The sequence below is a fragment of the Nicotiana tabacum genome, chromosome 22 (genome assembly GCF_000715075.1).
Source record: "Nicotiana tabacum cultivar K326 chromosome 22, ASM71507v2, whole genome shotgun sequence".
NCBI classification, from domain to species: domain Eukaryota; kingdom Viridiplantae; phylum Streptophyta; class Magnoliopsida; order Solanales; family Solanaceae; genus Nicotiana; species Nicotiana tabacum.
Genome location: NC_134101.1, coordinates 228915889 through 228927346, shown reverse-complemented (window position 1 = coordinate 228927346; position 11458 = coordinate 228915889). Strand labels below are relative to the sequence as shown.

The following is an 11458-nucleotide window of genomic DNA, read 5'->3' as shown; positions in this document are numbered from 1 at the left end:
TCAACCACTCCTGTCTTTACAATGAATGTAAAGAACACAACCAGTAAAATTTTCAAACTATGAAAGAGTTTTACAAAATTCCCGAGCAACGGTCCGTTGCCAGCTTAGACAATATGCAATAAAAATTCAAAAGACAGCATCCTTTTTCTACAGAGCAGCACGTGTGAATTACAAACAACAGTATCCTCCGATTAGGGGAAAGTTACAAGGTTATATTGGCAAAAGCAAAGGTAATGGCTTTCTGGGATCAAGTCTTACCCTGAATAGCCTACTGACAACCCAACTTGGTGTCAGTTTGAAGGTAAAAAAACTCAGTACGCAGCAACTTCCAGGATACTGGTATTACAAACAGACTAATCATCGATATTTCAGAAACTATGGTACAATTTTACCTTCCTATCAACATTTTCAAACACTGTCCTCCAATATACAGAACAACATCGGGGTTTTCTACCTAAAATCAGGTCCGTTGCCTTACCCTCCTGCCATTGGTATCACCACCGTCTGAAAGCTGGGCCCAAACGCTTCTAGACTTTCCACCTCCACTGCTACAATCATCATCACAACCAGCAACGGTTTTAAGAAGCTCTGACTGAAGAGAGGGGCAGTTTTCTTTAAGGTATTCAAATCCATCCGATTGCATGACAGCTGCGAAAACATGCCAACTAATAGATGAGAGAACGCTACAATGCAAAGCAAGCATACAAAAAAACACCTGCAGATTTCCATGTCTATCATAGTTTTTAACATAGAAAGGTCCCAAAATGCACTCTGCTGCTAGTTAAAGAAGCCGAAGCCAAACTCCCGAATGGAGCAGCAACTCATCAAACAAAATGCTCGAGACATTTGGACATCCAAAGGGATATGTGCAATGTCTCTTTTGTTTTTGATAATTGAGAAATCCCCGAGGGCTAGTCGCGTATGGTTCGAAACTCGATGGATAATGAGCCGGCTCCTCCACTCTTCTCCAATTAAAGACTAGGTTTTAGTTTGCAACAGGGTTTGAACCTTTGAGTATGTGAAGTATGCGACTAACCCACACAACACGCGCCACGCTCTTACCACTAGACCATAGTCGTGGGGGCTATAGCACTATGTTATTTTTTTACCTTTTGGATCAGTTCTATAGCAGTATCTCACTTGGTAACATGACTTAGTGAGACTTCTTCCCATTTGATAGAACGTGTTTACAATTTCAGCAAATTATCTCATTCTCTTCATCATTTTCAGTTTATTCACCAAACCCAAATTCTCAATCAATTTCAGCAATAAATGGTCCCTACCAAAAGCACACAATACCAGAAAAATGAAAAGTCACATAGGTCTGTAATTTTTTCTTGTGTCTTTGACACACATTTGAAATGCCCTAACTTGGTGAATTCCAAAATTTAGGACGTGGGAGTTAGAGCCTCTTTGGTGGTAAAAGAATTTTTTTCAACTTCTAGGGAAGTACATAATTTTCTGTCTCTTTCCAGAAAGGTAGTTAAATTTCATTAATTGGAATCTACTTTACGCGGGGTTAACTTTATAGTACACCCATTTACAGCATCACAACTGACACAACTACCAAATACATACATGTATATCAGTCACTATAAATTAATAGCCATTTCAGAATAAATATTCCATCTGAGAGCACTCACTAGTGAGAAACATTTTTTCATTTAATTCCAGGAAGAAAACATTTCTCATACCATTTTAGATCACTTTTCAATTTACTCATGTAATTTCTGAAGTTAGAATCTTCAAAAGAGGCATACACCGTTACAAACCAAATATGAGCACCAAAAAAGGGGACTACTTGACACATATATTGCAGTCATCTAATAATCGAAACATGTGTATGGTAGACAGAGCTTCATAGGATCTAATTCTTCAAGTTTGTCCCTCATAGTCAAATAAAATCAAAGTGTGATTAAGTTAATAGCAGACTGTCACTAAGTATAGACGCTTTCTGTTTTAAGAGTTTACAGCGGCATGGCTAAGTACAATACTTCTTTCACTTCAGAGAAAATCTTATTGTAATTTTATGTTCATATGCAGAAAACTCATTTGAATTCCAAAGTAGGAATTCATTTTCACTTGAGTGGATTCCATGATGCATCCATTAACAGCTCTAGAAGAAAAAGCAAGCTATCAGACAGAACAATGGAAATTGGAGTTTGACAGTTAAATCAGACTTCTTTTGGTGCTGTGTGGTGTGTGGCTTAAGACTTGAGGTGCATGGTTGCATGTAGCCTTGCTGGTGCAACAAAAGGAGATTAATGGATCCATAGACGTTCTGTTGAAGTCACCGTCAGGCGAACTTGTGTTCAAGGGAATTGAATTCGGCATCAATAACATCAGTGGCAAAGATGTCCATGCCAAATTCATGAGGCACCAGTTACAACAATTTTCCATCCTTCACCAGGTCAGGATAGTGATCCATTGCTTCCCATCTCTGGATTTCTAGATCTCATAGAAAATGGATAATGGTTAAGTGGGTTGAGAAACATGAGTTCTCAGGTTCAAGTTACGGCGGAGGCAAAAATACTAGGTGATTTCACCCTATCTGTACAAGCCTTGGTGAACAGAGTTACCCGTACTTGTGTTGGTGGGAGGTAGAAGGTACCCCGTGGAATTAGTCGAAGTGCGCGCAAGCTGGCCCGGGCACCACCGTCATAAAAAAAGAAGTGAATAGGTCGGAGATTATAGATACTTTTTTATTATGGGCTTGTTACATTGTCTTAGAGGTACTGATCAGATATATGGCCTAGGATGACATGCAGCTTCTTTGTGTTTGTAAGAAAAAGGGAGGCAGTGAAGAAAACCAAAGAGGTAAAGACAGAGGAATACTTATAGAAAGAAGTCCTTTATACCAAAGTCTAACTCCTTGATAAAAATATCTCTAGAGAAACACTAGTGGGAGAGAATCCCAAGTTAATGAACATAGGAATGAAATGGGTCCAAATAGAGCGAGGTGGATAGTTAGCATGCATATAACCAACCCAAGTAGCTGGGAATGAGGCATCTGCTCTGTTTATTGTCGTGGTTTAAGATATCAAAAGCAGCTTCAATTTGGTAAAGTTCGGAGCAGAACACTCTTAACCCCCCTGAGGGCTGCACTTTTGGATTTTCAGTATTTTCCATGAGAATAAAAAAAGAAAAAGGAGAGTATTCCCAGCAAAAGAAGAAAGACTTATCTTCTTTGCTCAGTTTATGTCCTATCAGACATAAAATATATTGACAGCTTCAGTAAAGAAGCATAACTCCTACTAAACATGTTTTGGAGAAGAGAAGAGGCAAGACATTCAGCAAAAGGACGGACATGGAAAATGGTTAACTATACAGACAAAGATAGATTCAATAGATACTCTGAACATGCTACAAGCCTAAAAGTCTACTTTACTTCACAGCTGCTCCAAAGGAGCAAAAAAGATGACAAACAACCTACCGCCCACCGCCCCCAAAAAAGAAAACACCAAGGACAAGGCCACATATACAAGGTTCTTGCTAAACAATTATTAATTTTCATTTTGTTTCAATCCAAGACAAGGAAAAATGCACAAGTTTCAGTTAAGCAGTTCAGGACACTCTGCAGAAGTCACTGTAGTGTATGGACAAGTTGCAACAAATAACATCTCTCATACCTGCAAGATTTTCAGCAGCAAATCTAAGGCAGACTGCTTTGAGTTCTGTGGCATGGTAACAATCAGCTAAAGCAAGAGTTCTGGAAACAGAGTTCACGGAAATATCTTTGCAAAGATGAGATTCACACACCCGCCTGAGTCTTGTTAAATCATACCGATCGGCTGCTGCTAGCAGTTTTGCTGTCAATGTATCAGTCACAGAAGGAATAGAAGAAGAACTAGTATCTTCTAACTCTTCTTCTACAAGAGAATCTCTGTATATGAAGTGCAACATAGCCTGTTTCATGCCACAAGAATAGGATATATCAAAGAAGGCGAGAGCGAGAATCTCATTTTTTTGTTCAAGAGAATTTTAATCTTTTCTGCCAAAAAAACAAAAGTTACTTTGGAGAAACAAATACAGCAAGAGAGATGGAAAAAAATGCCACTATCTGAAGCAATGAAAAATATCGTCTACTTCGACAGCACAAGAAAACCTAATTTAAAATAAATTGATTAAAATAAGTAAAAAAAGAAAAAGATGTTGATGCTCACTTTGAAGACAGTGGGTTCCATATCGGCGACAACAATCTCCTGCTTATCACCCTCCAGTTCATCAAAAAATTCAGTGCGGAATACAGAAGAACGAGCAGCCAATACCAGCTTATGGGCATGAAATTTTTCATCAGCCACACTGAAAACAACATCAGAGCCTTCCATATTTTCCAATAGCATGCCAAAGTGTGATCCAATATCAGAATCTGGAACCTGGATTGGATGTAAGCTCGAACAGTCAATCGTAGATCGAACAACTCCAACAGTGCAATTGATTTTCAAACAGTCATCCTTGAGAAAATCTGAAGTTTCAAGCATCGCTCGTCTAAAGAAACGTTTGTAGCCCCTGCATACCACACAGATAAACAAGTATAAATTTTTTTATCTTCAGTTGTAAAAGACCATATCAAGCTTAAAGTAAAAGGAAAAATAAAGTTCCATTACGGTCTCCTAGATACTAGTTCTAGTTTGTATTTTTTTTTTCACATTAATGCCATGACAAGGAATCAAAAAATTCAAGAAAGGAAAAAACCTAACAATAGAGCATGTGCCATCAAGGAGATGCACCACTTGTTAGCAAGTACCAAATATCGCCCACAAATAATGTCTGACTAAATAAGATGTCTCAAAATTTTGATAACTGCCAACGTCTTGATTTATTATATAGAGGATAATTAGTGCTGTGCACCTTGATGATCAGGTTTGACTACATTCAAGCATTCTACCTCCCATTCATTTCTTCTTGTATCAATTATCCAAGCGACTGTTATATTATATTTTTTTTACTGTTATATAACATTATACATATGGCTCATGTAATATTTCTCAATTTATGTAGCCAGTGCTCAGCAAGCATCAACTACTACATGCATAGGGCAACTTTGGTAACAGAAAAGACCCTCATGATGTATCAAAACAGTTAAATACTTGAGCAGATCACTTTATCCAAATTACTTTAAAAGGCTGTTCACCTTGAGCTGAGTTAAAAAATAGGACTAACTCAACTTCAAAAGTTAGCTCGTGAAATGAGGATTGTCTAAGGAGACATCCCATTTCGTCAACCAATGTGGGACATTCTAACAACCCCCAACAAACCTAGGCCTAGACATTTAGAGCATGAAATATGTAAAATGGGGACCCAAATTGGGTAAACTAAGAATTGGAATGGGTCTAGCTGTTATACCATATTAAAAAAAAATATGGACATTGGGCCTAATTTAACCCAAAAAGCTAGCTCATAAAATTAGCATTACCGAAGACTAACATCAATAAAATTATATTACCCAACCAATGTGAAACATTCTAAGAAGACCATATACGAAGGATTGCCGAAGAAAAGACGGATTGTCGAAGACCATATAAGAAGACAATGACTCATTCTTGGAACCAATGTGAGACATTCTAATAAGAAGAGAACCCGCATCATCAAAAACATCAAGTTTGTGAGAGTGTCTCTAGTTGACCCTTCAAACACTCTCTCACTTATGAGTCAGATTCTTTTTGCTTATTTAATATATGACAATGGATGAAGTAACACAAGACCCTTATAGAACATTTTGGATGCCCTTTACAACCAATGTGGGGGTTGTATACATATCAACATCTCCCCACACGTGTAAGTCGAATTTTGGAGTTCAAATGTGGACTTGATATGCACTTACGAGAATGAACGCGCTTACCATGTTGATGCGCGAAACATTTCATGTAAAAACATAAGCTTTTAAGAGGAGATACTTTTATTTATTAAACTATGTCTTTACAATTAATCCTTCACAAGATAGGGGTAAGGTCTGCGTTCACACTATCCTCCCCATACCCCACTTGTGAGATAACATTGGGTTCGTTGTTGTTGTTGTTGATGTTTTCACAATTATTATTAATTATAGTAACTGACGTTTCAACTTTCACTGCTAATGTGGCCCTCCTATCAACACATATGTGATTCATCCCACAAACATTTACACCACACCACAATAAGAGTATAAACATATATTGGTAATACAATCATATATATATGTGTGTGTGTGTGTTTATAAGGACAATAAAAATTGAACAAGACGATAAAAACATGAACAGAAAATTAAAATAAAACCAACTTATCTTGTTGGATATTGTTAAATGAATGTTTTATATGCCTAAGGGAAACACAGAGAGCACTAGAGCACAACATGCATCTCATTGTTACTGATTAGTGTAGTACCCATATCAAGGTTTTTGCCCCAACTGCTCCTTTCTCTTCTAGTCCTTGTTTTTCATCCTTTAACCAGTCATGTATAGCTTGGAAATAACAGACGATGAAGCAGCTCAATTAAATTAGGAAATACAATGGAAATATAGAATTTTTTAATTTTTTAATTGAATTATGCAAATAGGTCTATGGGGAAAATGAAACTTCCCGCCTTGGAATAGAAAAACCTTGGTATGGAAGTTATGCATGAATGTAATGCTCACAACTTCCCTCTAGACCTAACTGTTATCGAAGCTCCATCTACAAATAGTCCGAATAATGTTGTATATAAGCAGGCTCCGTAAATCCAGTACAAGTGAACTAGATAAAATGAAATCAATCCAAATTATAGAGCCACGACACAATAAACCCGAACGAACAAAATGTTAAATTGAATCATACCAGTCTTCCAAGAGCTCAGATCAAATCGGTATATCAAACGAAGCATCCAACATGCTGCTTAAACATTAAGGTAAGGTTGTATTCCAATTATATAACTAAGCAGAACTTGTTATATAATATTTAAAGGAAGAAAAAGAAGTTTCAAATCATAATAAAGTTCTATTAGCCTTACAGCTCTTCCCTTTCCAACCCCATAATGTCTTCATGTCAGAATTAAATATGCACCGGGTCCTCAAATTCTGCCCATCACCCACATTTTGGCTAGACATATCCAGTAAAATCATACTGTTACTTATCAAGATAATTGCAATTTCCTCTCAGACAGAGAAAAGCAAAAACAAACTAACGTGCTCAGCTTTACTTACAACAGAAAGTCTGCACACATTATCAGTGTCCACCATGAAATTACAGAAATGCATCTAATACTTAAACACAAATTTTCCTGACTTTTAAAAAATTCAATCGAACACCGCATATGGAAGCTTGCCAAAGCATAGCCTGTTCTGAAGCTCGCTATAAAAAGGAGAGTTACAGTAGATAGACAGTCAGCATAAAATTATCTAACTATACTTGGTCCTCTTAATACTGAACCCTGAATAAAGCCGAATGAAACAAAATTATAGCCTATCCCAACTAATTTCTCATGCAACTTCACATAACGCAGAATTTGATCATTTTGGATAGATGCTAGAAGGATAGAGGCGTACTTACTGATTGAACAAAATTCCAACTAACACAAGTTGACTTAAAACTTTCCACAACGCTTATAAATAGCACTTGCAACAGTACAAATTTCAGCCTTTTGCATAAATCGATAGAATGACACAGGTAAACTCAACAATAACGCATGAAAACTTGTTCAATGCTTAAAGCTAAACTAAATAAGTTAAAGAAATCACAACATGCTGCCAATTTTTCTTCTTTCTTTTAAGTTCAAACTAGCTTACACACACCTCGACTATTCCACCGGGTACACGCTATCTCCCACCAGCACAAATATCGGGTAATTGTCCTATCAAGGCAGGCGTAGGCAGATAGACAGAAATCAGCTAGTAGCCTTTTTTGCAACTGCCAATTTACCATAGCCCGAAGGCTCGCCCTCAAACTAAAACTAAATTACAGGAGTTAAAGTGGTAATTAATACTTTCCAGAATGCTCATAAATAGCAGTTGCAAAAGCAATCTTTGACATAAACCAAAAGAACGAAACAACTAACACAGCAATAAAGCATGAAAACTTCAAATTCAACCCAAATTACATAAGAAATGACAAATTGCTTCAAATTTTTAAACATTGTACCGAGGTTCGCCCTCGAAATAAAACTAAACTATCGGAGTTAAAGAAAATTACCACATGCTGCCGCGGTATTTCAATGTATAAGGCCCACTCTCAAGCGACCGATCAAAATGACTATGAACCTTATGCTTCCCTTTACCACTCTGATCAACAAGCGTCAACTCAAACAAAGCCCTAACATCCGTTCCTTCACTTGCAAGCGCAATAAAAACCGACACGTACGTCGAAGTATCCTCGGGATTTTTCCCATCCGGATAGAAGTAAATCGCCCACTGATGACCTCCGACGGTGAAATTATCACTTGCGATGTGTTTTCCCACTCCCATTCCTTTCGCCAACGAATACCCCTGGATCACGAACCGGTGCGAACCGTTTACAGTTTCTGTCACGGATCGGGAGCTCGTCGGCCGGTTCAATGGACTTGTATCGGAGACGTGAGTGATTATTGGCTGCTCCGACATTGTGTGAATTGGGGATTTTTTGGGGTTTTAGGGTTTGTGAAAGGGGAAGTTCATGGGAGGGAAAAGGAAAAGGAGTTGGAGGGAATTAATCGGAATTGTGAGGGTAAAATTTGGGAAGATTGTGAAGAAATTTTGTTAGGGTTTTTGTATTTTTGTTTCGGGTTCTGTAAAAAGATTGAAGATGGCAATAATTATTGGGTGGCGTTGGTTTTTTCTCTTTTCTTTTAGGAAAATAGGAGAAGTGTCCCATATTTCATCCCTCCGAGTTTAATACTACAACTTAAACTTAATAAGGGACGTTTGATAAGCCGACTAAATTATTTCGGGATTATAGTCAATAAAAATAACATCAACAATAAATTTAGTGTATCTTACAAATAAGGGTTTGGGGAGGCTTACTCATACCTTATGCCGGTAGAGAGGCTATCCCGGGATTATAGTCCTGAAATTATAATTCTTGTACTAATTTTTTCCACCTGGAAAGTGGGATAAAACAATTACAAGTTGATAGGATAAGGTGGGATATCCGGGATTAAATTTGTCTACCAATAGTGTTGTCTCAAGTCTTAATACATCTAGCGGCACCCGGATGAATGGAGTATCGCGAACTGTGGGCCTCCTAAAGAATCAACTCAAGTAAACCATCCACATTAGACCGCAACACACCATCATCCCCAATAGTAACCTCCTTGGCATCACTGTGATGAACCATGTCCTTGAGGAAGGTTCTTTCAAATTGTTTCTCATTATTGAGAAAGGGAAACAAAGATAAAATACGAGCTTGTTTTATAGCAAGAGTAATTAATCGTTGTTGTTTCAAGGTCAATCTATTCACTCGTCTTGATAATATTTTTCCTTGTTCACTAATAAATCGACTAATTAAACTCATGTTTCTATAATCAATTCGATCCCCCGATTGAATCGGGGGCAAACGCCTACGAAAAGATCGCTTGAATTTAAGAAAAGGTCGCTTGGATTTATCCATGGTTTGTTTGTTTAATTTATTCCTTATCACTAAAATCCTATTTCTTAATTCTAATTCAGTTTAAATCCACCCAAAATAGGATTTTTAAAAAATAAGATTTGTTTATTTTCTATTTAAATATGTTATTTGGGGTCGCCATATTAACGCTCTCTAATACGGGCGGTAAAATTTATCGTGGGATAAATTTATATCGTCAACTAAACACAATATAAATTTAATTCCATTCTTTATCTCACCTTATCATACGTAGCAAATGACCTATTAACAGAGTGATAACTACTCTTTTATTCATAATTAAAAAAATTAAATTAAAGTATTGAGTATGAAATTCATTTGCTAGAAAGCATTTTGTCCCCTAATATAAGATTTTTTGATGTACAAGACATCAGATACATAACCAAAAAAATTACTAATAAGTATCACATAATATTTGCTAGTTAATTTTGTTGGTGAACTGTATTTAAAAACAGAAAATCAACAACAACAAACCCAGTTTGATCCCAATAAGTGGGGTCCGAGGAGGGTAGTCTGTACGCAGGCCTTACCCTTACCTAATGCAGGTAGAGAGGTTGTTTCCAATAGAACCTCGGCTCAGGAAGGGCAAGTAGAATAAGAGGAAATCAAGGGAGGAAGAAAGATGGAAGATAAAAGAAAATCGATAGATAAAGGATAAGTAGTTCCAAATAATAGCAAAAGGGAATACAATACCTGAGAAAATCAAAAAAGCATAAAAACGTTAGTTCAATAAATAAAATAGAAAATAATTCTGAACCCACAAGTTGTTTGTGTGTCCTTAAGAAATTTAATCCCCTCACGATTGTTCAAAGTTTTTGGATTAATTTCTCCCATGATAGAACAGAATAACTATTTTATAATACTAGCAATCGAAATTACAAAAATTCGGCGAACTCAACAAACGGAGCAAATCACACTTGACACTTTATTTATTTGGAAAAACAATGCAACGGTGTAGAAAAGAGAGGAAAAGTTTTCATATTTTACATGTTTTTTGATACAGTTTACCAAAATTCTTAAGGAATTTAATGAGTGTGCACGGTAAAATCGGAGGGTCCAATTTTCCGTCATTATGATGCCCCGTAAACATATTTCACAAGGTTCAAGACTAGGGTTGAGGTTCACCCTCGAGGGATGTCGACGCTCGACCTCGAGGCGATGCAGACCAACGACTATATTGGAAAAGTGGAGAGTTCCCAAGGGGTGCAGCTAGAGCCGATAAAGTATGTCAGGCTAGTCTGGGCCCACATCATAACATCAACTAGCGGTCCCATCTCCATATCTTTGTAATAAATACGTTTGTACTATGTTGGGATTCCTCTATCCTATATAAAGGGGGTCCTTGCCATTTTGTAAACGGTTGTTGCTCCATACTAAATATACAAGAACATTCTCTCTACCCTCTAACACGTTCTTTTGATATTATTATTCTTCATTTATTGCTTATTATTGGCCATAAATAGCCATTATTGATTTTATTATAACTGTTAGTCGTCCATCAATTGCCCTCGATAGCTCCCAGCCGAGCATCAGAATCGACCTCGAGGCCCCCGGAATCGATAAGCCCGAGGCCCTGATTGTTTACCTATCTGTTTGGTTATCACCTTGTTCTGAACTCTTATCCAGTTTCTAAGTCTTTCACATAGTATCAACTGCCTAGCAACTAGCATAAAAATAGATCATGTATTTTTAGAATCTCATATTCAAATTTAATTATTATTACCATTTTCGCGGTAAACAGTTTGGCGTCCACCGTGGGGCTAAAAATATTAGTAATTATTTTCTTGCTAGTTTTACTATATAACACAAGTTACTTTTCACGCTTTTTCTTGTCCAAGATTTTTAATTTCAGGTCAAGATGTCTGATTCGGTAAATAACAATCTCGAGAACCATGAAAAAAGGGTATAG

At 37.0% G+C, this 11458-nt stretch overlaps 1 protein-coding gene across 2 annotated transcripts; it reads right to left on the bottom strand.

The window, feature by feature from the left end:
* Positions 1-8792, bottom strand: LOC107812473 (BTB/POZ and MATH domain-containing protein 4). Of its 2 annotated transcripts, XM_016637599.2 has the most exons (5): positions 8143-8792; positions 4164-4509; positions 3760-3906; positions 3630-3674; positions 1-648 (listed from the first exon to the last, which is right to left on the bottom strand). In XM_016637599.2, the coding sequence occupies exons 1-5, from the start codon at positions 8547-8549 to the stop codon at positions 475-477; spliced, it is 1119 nt and encodes a 372-aa protein (XP_016493085.1). In that variant the 5' UTR covers positions 8550-8792; the 3' UTR covers positions 1-474. The 2 variants fall into 2 exon arrangements, with proteins under 2 accessions (XP_016493085.1, XP_016493084.1); XM_016637598.2 differs by having other exon boundaries at positions 3630-3906; positions 8143-8790.
* Positions 8793-11458: the final 2666 nt, after the last annotated feature.

Excerpts from the sequence above, each read along its gene's own strand:
- LOC107812473 (XM_016637598.2), bottom strand. The coding sequence starts at position 8,549 with ATGTCGGAGCAGCCAATAATCACTCACGTCTCCGATACAAGTCCATTG. Across the intron at positions 4,510-8,142 it reads AAATACCGCGGCAGCATGTG|GGGCTACAAACGTTTCTTTA; the intron begins GTAATTTTCTTT and ends TGTGGTATGCAG. Across the intron at positions 3,907-4,163 it reads TGGAACCCACTGTCTTCAAA|GCTATGTTGCACTTCATATA; the intron begins GTGAGCATCAAC and ends GGCATGAAACAG.